Below are 16,666 nucleotides of genomic sequence, written 5' to 3'. Positions count from 1 at the left end.
GAATCATTCGTGTTTCTAACAAGAGAAGATTCGTTTGGTTTTTCTTGACAGCCAGTGAGTTATCACGAACCTTTCGTTAAAATGGATAGGTCTTAGAGAAAACTTAAAAATTGTCATTACATTTAATATAATTATGCTAATTTCTCATAATGTTAGGCAGTCAAACCATTTAACAACACATTGTAACAAAATTGATACAGAATTCTTCAGATTGAACCGTCATAATTTCGGATCAATCTGAAGAATTCACGTCTCGATGTTGCAGTCTCGTAAACTGAAAACAACTATACACCCAACTCCTTTAGGTTCTGATTTCATAATTAAAATCTGTAAAACTGTTCCAATCAGCTTCAATATAAAAATCGTAATTATTGGTTATGTACAAAGGCGTGTTAATTCCAAATTGTAGGGGCCTAAATTTTTGGGACATAAATTTAGTCCTAAGAAAGCTCTCCTTCTTTCATGATTTCTCTTCCACAACATAGTCTATAAGTCATGCTTCATGTAAGTTTACGCAATTTAGTCGTTAATGAACTTCCTTTATTTGTATGTTGACTTGCAAAGACAACACAGGTTCGTGTGCGAACAATCAGTGTTACGTAGTCGACTGAGAGACCGTATGGGCATTCTGACTACGTCATTGTTTTACCGTCCTGTATGCCATGGATTCTAATCGGATACTGGTTTTATCCTCGCTGCAAGGACCTCCAGTTCGTATTCAGTATGTATTAATATGAAGCCAGAGGCACTTCTTAATCACATGCGATAGAAGACGTAAACACAATTAGATCCCACAATCCACAACTTGAGTTAATGTGTCACTAGCTCTTGCAACAAGCAAATACGAAAAAATCGTGTTGAGAGTTAATAATACGAGGGAATAAAAAGATACATTTTGATGTCAGTGCAGAGAATTCTATAGGCCCGTCAGTCACGACGTTGTGGGAATTACAAAAAACAATTAGAAATAGAATGAGTCGGTGAAAATTAAATTGAACTTATTATTTCTGAGTTCTGTGAACAGAACATCACAGGCATTGCTCGAATGGGATTCGAACCCACGACATTTGGCATTCTAGCGCACCTTAATTCTGAAACCAAATCTGTAGATGCATTTGAAAAATAATCAATCAATTTTGAGGACAGTTTGCAATCCGTAAAGAAAAACCGCCATAACTCTTGAAAAACTGCGGCGAACGTAATAAGGAAGGAAGTGGATTTGCATAAAATCTACGGTTGGTTAAAATAGTCATCGATTTCTTGCTTTAAATAAAAGACTCCGGCTCGCTTTTTGCATGAACAGATATCCTTGACTTTTCCCCTCGATCAGCGAGTATGAAAAAGTCGTGTGCTTAACCCAGCATGCTGATCATTTCGATTATGAATGCGGGGGCGCGTGACTTACTTGATAATGTTTTCTCTCTGACAGCATTTGAAGGGTAGTCGTTAGAATATGGAAAATATTGATTTTTTTTGTCTCAGGAAATTTGTGGGCAATTGTAACTGAAGCTGCAAGTCTGTTTGGCTTTTGATTGTAGCAATTTTGCTGTGCAGGTTTGAAAAAAACGGTCGGCCTAAAATTAATTTTGTTCTACTCAATCGCCTGAATTTTGACCGGTGTTATTTCGTCACTATAGCAACACGACCATGGAGGGATGTTCTCAGTAAGAATCATCTGACGTAATTTTGACTTTGAAGGTAGGGAAGGATTGCTGCTTTGCTGGAGACAAACAGGATTCAATTTAACGTGTAGTGTATTCAAACCGCATTGATCTATTTATAGAACATGATGCCATTGTTTCACGCGAGATCTCATGATACGAGAGTTGTTAGCTTGTTTCTTTTTACACGTTAATAAAATATGAGAATAGACTAAGTGAGTTCTACCTGGTTCCCTTGTCAATTATTTGAAAATACAACGACGTACTTCAACGCAGAAATGTCACATCACACAAGTGTTGGCTTACAGAACCTTTTTGTGTGAACCAAGCACTGTGGTTTACTTTTACATTATTTTGGGGAAGTTTATTGAGGTTTTCTTTTTTGGAGGATGAGTTTTTGTATTTGCTTTATGAGAATACTGTCTTAGTTCGTGCCTTATACTTGGCATTTGGTTATCTTCCTTCTCACGCACTCCTTTTCTTCCGGGCTACGGGCTGCCCGTTAGTATGCCGGGTTTTCTTGAGAGCTCGTGGGCGAACAGCCATTAAGTGCAAGGTACAGAAGGACGGAAATCAGGTCGTATAAGATGTCAACGACTGTTTCATGTAGGCGGTTGGTTGAAAATGAAGTATGGTTTGGTTCAAATTGGTGATGATTCTTTGAGGTTTAGGATGTTTTTTCCTGATCGAGTATGACATGTTTAAGACAGTTAGCGATAGCGATTGGTTAATTAGAACAATTTTATTTTATTTTATTTTATTTTATGAAATCATTCAACCGTGAAAGACAAGTTTACTTTGTTGTCGAGTCAGGCGGATAACTGTGTGCATAGCTTTTAGTGTCACCATTTGTTGCTGCACGCGAGCAAGAAGTGGTCCGCTAAACACATGGGACAGCGTTTGTTTAATTACATTGTAGGCGGGAACACTACCGTTTCAATAGGGCAATCGGAAGTACGCCGTCCAACTTCTTGGTCTCTGCGAAACGTTCTCATCAACAATGTGACGATATTTGTTTTGGCATACCGGTTTCCATATGTTACCACCCCGTGTTGGTTATAATTTCCCCACCGTGCAGTGTTGCGTCGAGTAAATCAAGGTACCATGAAAAGCATTCACCGGAAGAACAGTTCATAAGACGAAATAAATAAATAATACACACGAAACAGCCGTTGAGGTTCGTTAAACACCAAGCTACACATGGGCGACCTTTTGCAACCTCCATTGGCATTTGAGGAGCAGATTTTCCCGCCCGAAGCGGTTACTTGTGCGGGGGAAATTCAACTCCAACATATGCCATGCATTTTACATTATACCTTCATTGGGAAGGTACACGGCACATGGTAACACCAAGCAGCCGTGACAAGCTTTGTTAAAAGAGATCGAGACGTCTTGTGGTACGGGATGCCGTGAACAAAATATCCATCTCCTCGGAGATCCAAAACTACACAAGACCCTTGCTTGATGTCATAACAAATTATAGGTTGTTGGGCTAACCTTACTTTTACTATTATCACCTCACATAGCTTCAAGTCTAACTCAATCAACAGACTCATTATAAAATAAAAGAGTTTGGGGCCACTGGGTGGCAGCAGACTTGACAGGAAAATGCAAAATGGTTCCCTGAGTTGTGCGCATGCTCACAACGATGGAAACTTTAAATTCATGTTCACACAGAGCTGTCTCTTAATTGTGTTATGGTTAACGAAGTTGAGAGAAGAGGATCGGTCATACCAAGGTAACCAAACGTTTATGCTATCTATAGTTTACTGAGCTATGGGGGCCTATTTTACATAATCTGTGTACAATGGTAAGTTAACACCGTATTAACACCGAAATTTATGATCACGCACGATGTGTAATGATTGGCATAGCGTCGAGTACATACACAATTTGATTACCTTGTCTTTACGTTTACACCATATTTACACCGACCTGCTTAAGAGTCACATTAGTTGTTTGTACTATCTCTGTATACATACCCGTGCACGACGGATATTGTAAATAAAGAAGCGTTTTTCACTCGTCGTCTTCAATTCGATCCGACGACGACAATTCAATGAATTAATTCGAGATAGACAGGCACTCTACTGACGTCATTAGCCTACGGAGGGACTGTTTTGACAGACTATTTTTGACCGAGCCAATCGGGAGCAGCTTTGTATTGGCTCCCCCGTGTCTTACGCCATACGGCATGGGCCTTGGGCGTGTGCTGTCTTGATTCGAGAAATTAAATCATAAAATACAATCATAGTATGTCTTTTTCTGTGACTTTTCCGGTTCTAATGCATTCTGAAAAACTGCGGTTTGTTGAAAAAAGTTATGATGATAAAGATATCAATAAAACCCTATGGGGTTTTGGGCAAAGATCATCAGCCCTGTCGGTAGTGTGTAAGCACTTAATACACAGTATTGCATTAAATCCATTTTCAAGTTTGAGCAAGGGAGTTTGATACGGATGTCTTATTTGCCTTGTGGTTATATTTATAGCGAGTGCTTTCATTAGCTAAGTAGATGCCTTCTAATACAATTGCATATTTATTTGGTGTTGTGTACATTGCCATGGAAACCATTTACATTTAAAATGTATGAATTTATTGACTGAACACAATATTAAAGGTTAACATGATTCGTAGAGCTGACAAAACAATCAAATACAGACTTTATGTTTTGAACCAATCCCGTAACATACCTTTAAGTTAAACAAAGATCTTCGTAATCACCCGTAAGGTTTTCACGTTGGACTATTAACTGTTTGGTATTATACATATTTCGGGGGGAGGGGGGAGTAGGAGGGGGGGGGGCACAGTCATTGTATGCTGGAAATCCACACTATCTGACTGATGTCTATTCTTATGGTAAGGAATATCGAAACAGATGCAGTCAGTCTAATAGTTCCCCATTATCGTCCAATCTTCGTACTGGGAGATACAATCTAAAGCAATATTGGCAATTTAATGACATTTCAATTTGCAAATGCAAGAACACAAGACGGTTAGGAAAAAGACATACAAACATATGGCCGCTCGCAACCCTGTCTAAATTACGTGTACAGTGTACTCGGGTATCGACTTCGCGTATATTGTACTTGTTTTCGGCGTACTCGGTTTCTGATTCCACGTACACGTTTTCGACATGTAAAGAAAACTACATGTATTGGCTTTTTCTAAGCCTTAAGGCTCCGGCTGCTGGTTCCATGCTCCGTGTGATGCTGATGGTAGCACCATAAAAATGCACACTGCTCCGAAGGTAAGAGCGCAAGCCGGAGCCAGAGCCGGAGCCAAAGCCAAGTTTTGATGAAGACGCAAACTCTCTCCTCGTTCAAAATATGCGCGATACTTATTGTCTCATGCATGGATGGAACACTGAGCATGAACAAAAGATGGCGGACGATTGTGAGCAAGAAAAGATTAGAATACGGTTTGAATGGAAACTCACTGTGCGAGATATAAAACCCTCTCACGGCCAATGCTGATGAAAAACAGGTAAATTGCTCAGCGATGACGTTTAGACCATGGTCACTAAGGCTAGGACTTAATTAACCATGACATGGTTGTGCAGCAGAAAAGGATGTCCTCCTGCGGGTAGTGACAAAGGACAAAGGAACAAAGGAACAGAGAACCCTTTGTAAGTCGACTATTAACTAAAATTGCAGGGACTTCGCGAGCTTAAAGGTGCCGTCTCGTCGAGGTTTTTAGTCCCCGCTATTCATCGTAAGTCGAAACTTTTTGACCTTATAATGTCACGTGCTGCTCTAATTTAGCCGATTTAGCGGCACGTGCGGCTGGTTGTTACTCAGAACATGCTCAGAGTTGCGTGTTGAGACATTACATCTTAAAATACAACAAGTGGCATGGAACATACGGGTCGCTATTTGTAGAGTCAGAAGTTTGGTTCGACATTAGCCATTAGCGGAGCGTGTTTTAAATTGTCACGAAATTCTACAGAACCATTCTTACATAATTATGTAAACCAGTATTATTTTCAAAATATATTTCCATTCATATTCTTTTCATAACCACTGAATGAAGTGCCCAATCCGAAGGCAATGTGTGGGCACCAGTCAGCTACATCTAAAGTGATAACGTTTTAATGTGTGGATATGGCTGTGACTGTTGCTAAAGGGTGTTGCTAATGGCCTCCATGCTTATTGTCAACATTTGAGGTTCCGAAAAATGACTCCTAAACACTTCAACCATTTAGCATGATTTAGTTCCGAATACGTCAGTCTTTGATAGCTTATAATATCCGACCCGATCAAAGGTTGCGGTTGTAAACCATGTCTGCCTGGGAACATAACGGACCCCTTTGAAGTTGATACGATTCTTCAGAAATTATCGACTCTTTAAATTATTCGATTGTGACAAGGTATGCTACTGATTGGATACCAGCGTCATCCATTAGAGAAATCCATTTAGTTTTATGTCGTCAGATGATCTCCAAATGCCAAGGCTCATCAAACCTGCCCAAATTAAATTGGAACTAATTGGTGTAGATTTGATTAAACTAAAATGTTGTTACGGTAAATTAGGTGGCAGAACTTTCAATTGACATTTCAGAAGTGAGATCATGCTTCACTTTTAAAGTAAGGGTCAACATATCCAGGAAAACAAATTTATATAAATCAATAAACACAAAATCAAATTATTTTGGGGACTTATAAAAGTAAGAAGAAGAACTAGGTCTAATTGTGTGTTGTATTATTATTATTTTTTTTAATTTTTTTGGGGAGGGGGGTTGGCGGTCAGGAAACAAATCATGAGAGTCACAAAATTATTCAACAATGAAAAAGCCGTCTGGATCGGAAGAAGCGGACGTCGTGCACAGAAGAACGAGTTATTGCTATTCATGAGAGGGCCCGGGGGAGCCACAGTGGTACAAGCAACGGGCATAATAGGAGCCCACTTATACAGTTATACGCGACGCCTTAGAGTACTGGAATGCTGTCGGGGCTTCAGGCGGGAATGTCGACACCTGTTTATCACATGGTGTTAGTTAGCTCGCTCCAGATTTATGGTCTTGGCTATAAACCAGTAATTATCGTTCGGCCACCTCGCAATAATGAATTTGAAATGTAAAGCAACTTTCATCAAGCCTAGCTCTATGCATCAAGTACCTATACTTCCGCGCCTGATGACGTATTATAATCCAGCACGGTATACACCATTGACGTCATTTAGTGTAAGAGCTTCACATGTTATAACACCACTGTATGTGGAAATAAACGCCTATGGCACTTAAGGACACGCCCCTATCTAGAGAGAGGGAGAGATGATGCAAATTGATATACAAACAATTTTTAACAATGCGTAGCATTTCACACCAATCGCGTTTTGACTTAATCTCTAACATTAAAAAAGCTCACAGATGAATAATTTTCCTACATTTCCAATGTGTAATATTATCATCTTCGTGACAGAGAGTCAAGTACCACTGTAACAGCTTTAGGGCAACCGGAGTTATTTCAATGCCTCTGGGTGAAATTCTACGCTGGTATGCGTATAGCATGACAAGCCCAACGGTTGGAAATTTGAAAATGAGTGTTCACCACGTGTTACGTACACGCAGTGGAATGGTATTTATAATTCACACATGAATCGTGATAAGGGTACAACATGACTCGAAAATCTGGGAGGAACACATTCATGAGGAATACAGACTCTTAAAACCTTCCCCGGGGGACTTATGCAGTCACGAGCTTCGGCTTTAATGTAATTTGGGGACGAGAGAGTTTGAATTTACATACTAACTTAGACTAGTTGGGCTTGGATGTGGGTTTCCATGGACATTGTGCGTTTCCTGATTGGAATACAGTGGACCACGGGTTGCGTTGTCACAACGTAGCTTAAGTGACTTCAAAAATGTCTTTTGTTTTATAAGGAATCGGTAAGAGCATTCAAATAAAGTATCCCATCCGAAACTCAATCAGTGAAACCAAATCTTTTTTGTAAGACTACTGAAACGTAGCTGCACTGTAGACCGAGGACGTTTTAATTAAAAAAAGAGTAAATTGAGCATGGCTCGCTGAAGAATAGCAATGGCGCTGAAAAGGACGCAGGACATTTATAGGGCTTTTAAGTTTGGGGAATATTGTATATTGTCACCTCTCGGAACAAGAAGTGATCACCCATGGAACAGGGAGGCCATTTGATGGTCCAATTAGGAACAGGAAGGCCATTTGATCGCCCAATAAAGAACAGGAAGGCTATTTGATCGCCCAACTAGGAACAGGAAGGCCATTTGATCGCCCAATTAGGAACAGGAAGGCCATTAAATCGCCCAATTAGGAACAGAAAGGCCATTTGATCGCCCAATTAGGAACACGAAGGCCATTTGATCGCCCAATTAGGAACATGAAGGCCATTTGATCGCCCAATTAGGAACATGAAGGCCATTTGATCGCCCAATTAGGAACATGCAGGCCATTTGATGGCCCATTTAGGAACAACAGGAAAGCCAAAAATGATCTTCCCGATGAGGAACCGGAATGACGTTTATATTTGGAAACGCAACCTTTACTATCAACTGAGAACTAAGAGCTTGATACACAAACTTGCCTTAATTACGTTTGCTGACTACGGAGTGAACAAAAAACATTCAGAGGAGAGGTGGGGAAATTTCAAACCGGCTCAAAAAAATAAATGTAAACAGGCCAGTCAGAAAGACATTTATACCCCGTCCCGATTGTTGGCAATGGCAATATTTATTGCAAAAACTAAACATACGTGGGTTTTTTTTTGTGTTTGTTTCCTTGCAGAAATCAACAAAGAGACACCGGCGAGTGAACTGTTAACAAAAGTAAGTCATTTATGTCCTTTAACAATAGTTGTTTAGCAGAGTGTACTTATGTTATGTTTTAATAATAATAGCACTGCGTACTTTTTATAAATGGTAGCTTCATGGTGAATAATTATTTGACTTTGATAATTAGCAATTCCATTTCCTAAAGGCATACCATCTCACTGTACCCTAGTGATAAAGAAAGGAAGAAGAAGAACAAACTTCGTCGAGTAACGCTATAATTATAAGACAAAATTGAAGACATTTGATTGATGTTTACCCCGACCATTGAGATGGTCACGTACCACACGTCGTAGACAAACAATCTGAAACTATTAAATCAAAATAAATCGAGAACTATTTACTTAATTTTGGCGAAGCTGACAAAAAGCCAGACAGAGTAAACTCCAGCCTCCAGGATTATCAGTTGCCATGACAAACCCTTGATGTTCATGGCTGAGTTGGTTTTAATCCAGGGCTGGATCAAACTGACATGATGTCGTGTTGCCATTTTGCATGCCAACCAAATGTTCGACTCGACATATTTACCGATCATTATGGTTTGCGAAGTAAAAAAAAAAAAAAAAGGCGAAATAAATTGCAGGTATCTCGGTGTGAATCATTATATTCTATTTGTAAAACTTCTTTCAACCATTTTTCATAACAAGCGCCTTTTAGCCCCAAAGTGTCCAGTTCAGAGGCAACGTGCTCCTTTAAGAGTAAACGAGCTCTCCATCTTGGGGTAAAACAAGTTGCCCTTTAAAACGAAGAGTCAATACAAACAGATACAACACCTTTTTCTATTAGCTCGTGTTCAGTGGTGGACTTAATCAAATAGAAAACTAGGTTCTCAAGCACCTTTCCACTGACCATAAAGAAACAGTATTTAAAGGCCAAACATGCGGGACTGCCCACGTATATGCTGAGCACCCACTCTCCGTGTCTTTGATATTATCACCTAGGTTTATGCTCCCTTTCAAACCACATACCCGATGAGGAGTCAAATTTGATTTGGTCTAAGAATTGATCTGTCTCGACTGAGTGTGTGGGCTTTTCTAAGCAACCCACCTCGGTTCTGATCGTAGCGCAGGGTGAGAAATTGACAGCACGTTTGGAAAATTGTAACATTAGATTTTACACTGACAGATTATGTAAAAACAGCTCTGACCGAACTATAAAATTGATATGATCGGTGTAAATGGAACTAAAAACAACATTTTAACTACATTATCCAAGAAAACATTGCAAGACAAATATTGAATTTCTTGTAAATAAAGTATCGCTTACTTCACTTGCCTCGCAACGCAGGCAAATAAAAAAAAGGGTAAAACAAGATCTGTTGACTATCTAAACTGTTCAATCACATTCAAAATTTTGTTTCTAGGCATTTGGAATAAAATGTTGAAATTGTTGTGTTTTTTATCAAAATAAAAATGAGAAGCAAAACTGTCTTGTTTGGTAATCAATGACGAGTCTGCTAAATATAACTTTTAGCAAAACCCAGACTTCACAAACTTGTTTGTTTTTCAAAATTTGACTGCGTATGCAAAAAAACGTAAATAACACTTTATTTTGTTCTCTTTGGGAATGCATAAACACCAGGACTGACGTCAGTCTCTCATCTTGGTTTTAGCTGTGACTCAATCACAGTGCAGTGGTCAGAGTGTTGACAGAAAGATGAGCGGGACAAAATATGCAGAAAAAAAGGAAAAACACTCCCACGTTCTGCGTGACATTGATACACGTGTGTCTACCGGGATTAGAAAGAGTTTGAAGGGAAGTGGATGTAACTTGAATTTGAGCTAATCATAATATAGTGGAAAAGTAGCATCCGACGAAAGTGATCAGGAAAGAAAGACTACTGGCCTAAAATATGAATCATGAATTTCAATTTTGTTTTGTAGAAAGTTAAACAAAAATATTCAGCTTGTAAAACACTTCGATGTAAGAAAACTAAATCGGACGCTTTAGAAACTGTATCTTCGCTGTGAAAGAGAGGAGATGATTAGGTTTGCATCGAAGTGCTTTGCGGTACGCGTTGAAATTCAGACCAGGACACGCCACATGATTCGTAAATGGTCGCGGTTCTTAGTTGGTCATTTGCGATGGTTTGCAGAGCTCCATATTAAAGCAGATGGTCCCGAAAGGGTTCAAAAGTAATAACTAAAATCAATACATCTGATGAGATTGCCCATGTATAAACAGCAAGGCGACTGGATGTTTAATTCAGAACGATCAGAGATCGGTCTCTGCGCTCAATCTGATTTTGTTTTTCTTTAAAGTACGTTTGGTTTGGGTTCGAAGAAATGCTTTTGAACCAAAATTAGCAACCCCCTCTTAAAAAAAGGCCTGTACATCACGTGGATGGTGTAAACAATTTCCCCTCTTGCTGTGAAACTTGTGGTAGATTTCGAAGGATATTATTGATGGGGAAAAAGACAGCTGCATACTTAACTGATTTTTCTCTTTTTATTATCGAAGCTAGTGTGCCTTGCCAACAACCCTCCTGTAACCCCCCCCCTCCCCCCCACCAAACCGCACACTTGATTCGATGCTGTCTTTGTGGTAGTGCATCAGTGTTATTGACGTCATCAGGGGTGGGGTTTGTTGCTATGGTAATATCTCAAACCCGGAGGCATTGCGTATTTATAGATTTCGTGGCAGCATAATTTTCTCCTTTATGATGATTTGCTGTGGGGGGGGGGGGTACCAAACTCAGAAGTGTTTTTCTCCACGCTGGAAGTCAGGTGTGTAATCAGATTGGATAATGGTTCACTTAGCACCAAAAGCGAGTGAACCGAATGAAACGATAATATAACTGGCGGTAAATTCGGTCTCCATTCTAAAATAAACATATTATTTTGAATTTCATTTCAGGAGATCAACAATGATACATCCAAATGTTTGATATCTGATCATTTCAAAAGCAAATCAATTTTTATATTTTCATTTAGCGTTTGTGGTCTCTCTTAGTGCCCCTCGCAGAATAACCAAGGTAGATCCAAACGCACCAGTTTGGCGGCGCACGTGACACGACTGCCAATAGATAGACTCCATCCCAAGTCGTTAATGATTTGCGAAGTTTTCAATTTGGTTTACACGTGCTTCATAATCAAGATTGATCCAGCTTTACCAAATGATAACGCCGTCTTCCTAGTCAATTTAGCTTCGCATAATTATGCTCTGTTCCATCCATCAAAAATGTAGGTTGTGTTTTAGGAGTCTGTAGATTTCGCGCGTATTCAAACTTCATGTTTGTGCGAATCTAATTCTTCAAATACTTATGTTAAACGAAGTCTGTGGCCTAAGACATTATCATACTCTTTGTGAAGGTAAAATTGGTCATAAAAAAATAAAATACTATCTAAAAAAATAATAATAATAATACCAAAGAAAACCTGAGAGTAGGCACAATTTGGGCGTGTTTGGCAAAAAGGTTTTCAAAGTATTGACCTCGTCCCGTGGCTTAATTTTGTTTCAATATAATGATAATTTTCAGCAAATACTATTTATGAAAATTGAACTAGTAAAAGACCTATTAACATTTTTATTTTCATGACTTAATGTATAATTTAGAGTGTTTGTTTTAATTATTTCTTTTATATTTTATTATAATATATTTTCTGCGCATGAAACAACGTCAAGTGCCCATTTGAATTGCTTGAAAAAACGCGCAAACAAGGCAAACACCAGGCCGTTCAGTGTAATTTATTGTTGCATCATCACATTAGAACCACCCGAGGACGATCAAAGACCTTCGTCACACTGCAACCATATGGAGCCATCTCCTGACGTCAGTGCCGTTATTTTGTCAATACAACAGGGCTTAAATCATTACAGTTTTCCCCCATTATACGATCTAATTACAGAAATCGCCACTTCCATTACGTCATTGCATGAATTACTTCCGGAGCATAAGTCGTTTCAATAGCTACCCAAAATAAGCGGGTTATTTACCATTCCTCCCGGACCCTGAAATAATTGCATTTCACCCGCGAAATGTCCTCTTTTATTGAGCCCAACGAGCCGACGTGATGGAAATAACCACCTCAGAGTTAGAGCTCCTTTTCTGTCTCTCTCTCCCATCCCAGTAGATATTAGCACTTAAAGGTTAGGAAATCGAATTGGGAACCAAGACTAAATCCCTGAGGTACATCCTTGCAATTAGATGCCAGAACGGGAATCACGCTGTGGTGTTTAATCTGTGCTCCCTAAGCAACATGTCGCTGGTAGCCGTTTGCCTCTTCTAGAAAGGGGGAACAGGCGATATCTTTGCACATCTCACAGCTTTATGAAAGAAAACAACTGCTGGATCATATGCCTACTCGTCTTGATAACGAGCAGTTTCATCACTTGGTCTCGATAATGATGACATCTTTTCCCATTTCATCTCCCCACCCCCACCTTCGTTCTATCCCTTCTTTCTTCTTTTGTGGGTGGGTTGTAGATCGATGTTTTGCTTGCCTCATGTACCCCAACACAGGATGCTGGCAATTTACGGCACGGACCAATGCACAGCTGCTGTTATTTTTATCAACCATATTGGGATGTCTACTGCTATTTGATTGTGGAGGAGAGGAAAAAAAAGGGGGGGGGGACTAAACAAAAACCGCTCTATAAATTATTTATTCCATACTGTAAGATATTGATTATAGACCTGGTTATTGATGGTGCTTTAATATCAAGTTGTCAAGTTAATACTCAGGCCGTGCAGTCGATGACATCAATTGGTATCCATGTCATCGAAAATGTACCGTCTGTCTTCATGTGGGTTTGTGTTTTAAGTAACATTGTGAGGTTTGGGTTCACTTAGAAATTTGTCACTTGTTTCACGTAGTCACAAGCCCCTGTATAGATGCTCTATTCCATATTCCATAACCCGATATTTCTTACGAATTGAATTTGTATTCTGTTCACAAAGCACGAAGACAAGAGTTATAGACGAGCTACCCACCTGTTAAAGACCCGCATGACCAATAACAAAGCAGCTACTTCAACTACCTCTTGAATAATTCTTGCTATAAAACACAGACCCTTATTTATTTTACAACCTGCTATTTTCTTCTAAATTGAATTGATATTCAGTTCACAATTCGTGACGTCCAAAGTTGGGCGAGTGACATGGTGATTAGACACACGGCAATGGATTAAGAAAGGGCACGGCAATAAAGAGAGGTAGACTCGACCATCGATCGATACACGGCGGTGACGTGCGTAAACGGTTCGTGTCTCGGCAAATGTCAACTATGTATCTCAGTTGGGCCCTGATTGCGAATCTATTTGACCATCTGACATTTAAAGCTGCATGGTCTGCCTTGGTTGTTGAATTATCTTGCCTTTGTTTTCAAGGTAGGATTACAGCTCGTCATTGTTTGCGTTAAGAGATATTAATTCGCCATTAGCCGGCTGCCTTGACCATAACAGATTCATCTATATGGGCCATCTACACATTCCAACTTAACTCTGTATCTGCATAAATGCATAATTAGGCATGACTTACTTCTTCTTCCCCATGATTGAAGATAGTCACACTGCCAGACACACAGGTGTGAACCCCATCTCTTTTTGATAGGTGTGTATACTATAATTTACGTGTGTTGATATAGTTTTATAACAACTCACGGAACCTACAGCTTTACGTCCCACCCGAATAACGGAGCAATGTGTCTTGCTTAAGGACACAAGTGTCAAGGCTGTGGGGATTCGAACCCACACTCTGCTGATCAGAAACACCAGAGTTTGAATCCGGTGCTCTTAACCGTTCGGTCACGACACATCCAAGTAGATAGACAACCATGAAGACATTAATGAAAGATCCTCTTTTTTATTTTGTTAAAGGAACATTTATTTTACTCTATAAATACCCCGATGCCTCTACATCACTTTTGTCACGTCAATTTATCTATAAACAAGTAACTATACGCTCGAGTGACAAACAAAAAACAAATACATACAAATTGGCTCTTCTTGGGCATATATGTTATTTTTTGGTATCACAAAAATTATACATGGGAAAAAAGTCAGAGACATAAACAAGCACCAGTAAAAACATGTTCATTTATAGCAAAAAAAGAGAAGAAAAGAACTATAGGACACGTAGGAAAGCATCCGGAAAATACGGGACATTTATAGCTCATCGTAAAATACTATAGAGTTGTTACGAAGCACATCGGTTTATTTTTAAGATATGAATGGAGGTTTGACGTCATTCCTCGCGCATACAGTCTGAGTTTACCCCCGCGTCATTGTTATTCAACAAAGGCTTAAAATTCACCACAAAATATCGTCTGTAATTGCTCCAACAAAGAGTTATGTTTATGCACAGTTCTTTTGTTTATTTTAATTCAAGAATAACTTTGATGCCTACGAGGAGACACGCGATCACGATATGTTATGCTAATAAGATGAATGTGATACTTAAAGGCTGTGGACACTATTGGTAATTACTCAAAATAATTATCAGCATAAAACCTCACTTGCTAAAGAGTAATGGGGAGAGGTTGATGGTATAAAACATTGTGAGAAACGGCTCCACCTGAAGTGACATAGTTTTCGAGAAAGAAGTAATTTTCCACGAAATTCATTTCGAGACCTAAGATTTAGAATTTGAGGTCTCGAAATCAACCATCTCAAAGCACAGAACTTCGTGTGACAAGGTTTTTTTTTTTGTTCTTTCATTATTATCTCGCAACTTCGACGACCAACTGAGCTCAAATTTTCACAGGTTTGTTATTTTACGCATATTTTAAGATACACCAAGTGAGAAGACTGGTCTTGACAATTACCAATAGTGTCCAGAGTCTTTAAGGTATTAAAACAAGTTCCATTTTCGTTAGCTACAAGGGACATATACACAGAATGATGGTTATAGGGTGAAACATTATTAGTTCTACTCCGAAAGCACACTGATTATAAAACTCATCCCACCAGCCATTCCTATGAAACAAATACAAATCAGTTAAGTCAGTAATGTTGTGTTTGTGCTGTTACGATCACTAGAGTACAGAGCAAACATATTATGAACGCATCGGTAGGTGACCATTATTGGCGACAAGACCGGTATATTTGTTTACTAACTTCTTTACTTATTCGTGCCTTTCTCATTATCTCTCAATCATTATTCATCCTTAACCTCACAAACCTTCACTTCTTGATATTAACCTGCCCTGGTTTTCTAATTTTTCTCTCCACTCACCTAATCTTGTTTCAAAAACAATCAATATTGCATTTTTTCCATCGATAAAAAATCCTAGCTGCGCCCGACAGCCATTAATAACACTTCTCGACGGCCCGTCAAGGCCGGAGCCAAAGCACCTCTCCAGCCAGCCGATATCGTCGCAATTTATTGTACCTTTTAGGTCGACAATTCAAGGCAGGCTTGACTTGCAAGACGATGTTAAATGCAGTGAAAACACACTCACAAAGGAGGTTGAGGAGGTATGGTCGAGAATATCTCCACATGACCTTGGGGTTTGCCTTATAAACTGCATTGGATTTAAATTGAAGCTTTCTCTATTTAAATCAGTTAAAGGTCCATGCGATTGATACCTTCACAACTGAGATATCCCCGCCATTTTGTTTTGTGTTTCGTTGCATTTTGAAAAGGCGACGTGGCACAAACTACACGTTTGTTTTTTTGCTGGAGGGTGGGGGGGGGGGGGGCAACATTACTTTACAATTTGCGGGATAGGGGTTAGTCAATGATTTTAGAGCAGACTGGTTGTGAATGTCTGGGAGCAGACCCACTGCGTCACACTGATGAAAGTGTTAATATGTATCACTTGCTTCATTTTAACATTCACAGGTTTGTAATTTAGTGCTGCAACCATATTCATGCTGTACATTCTCTTGATTCAATGATGAATTTTCAAAGCAGGTTGGAATCAAAACCATGACTTGAAATATAACTTTCCTACCTAAAGCAAGATTTACCGTTCATTAGTCCAAAGGAGAAGCAACAGGTTTACAATATATCATGCTTATAAATTATGTACCTTATCTCGATTCAACGAGAGTAAGCATACCCGAAGCGACTTGTACCTCGGTGTAGTTTGCATTAAGTTTGCCAACAACAAAAACGATTGAACCTTATCTTGATTCAAAAACACCCGAAGTATTTTGTACCTTTTCTCGGTTAAACCAGTATACACGTGCAATGTTTGCCAAGATCACAACAATCTTGGTACAGTAGTCAGCATACCATGTTATAAGATTGTCAACGGTTA

General features: G+C 39.3%; 1 protein-coding gene across 1 annotated transcript in view; it reads left to right on the top strand.

Moving 5' to 3' along the window:
• LOC139937772 (uncharacterized) overlaps window positions 1-16,666 on the top strand; it is a 44,113-nt gene that overhangs the window by 14,431 nt on the left and 13,016 nt on the right. Inside the window, exon 2 of the mRNA XM_071933077.1 lies at window positions 8,419-8,459. Within this exon, the coding sequence (XP_071789178.1) occupies window positions 8,419-8,459 (41 nt within the window). The remainder of the gene's footprint in view (window positions 1-8,418; window positions 8,460-16,666) is intronic.

The sequence above is a fragment of the Asterias amurensis genome, chromosome 5 (genome assembly GCF_032118995.1).
Source record: "Asterias amurensis chromosome 5, ASM3211899v1".
In the NCBI taxonomy this organism is placed as follows: Eukaryota; Metazoa; Echinodermata; class Asteroidea; order Forcipulatida; family Asteriidae; genus Asterias; species Asterias amurensis.
The sequence above is the reverse complement of the archived record's forward strand: the minus strand, read 5'-3'. Positions and strand labels throughout refer to the sequence as shown.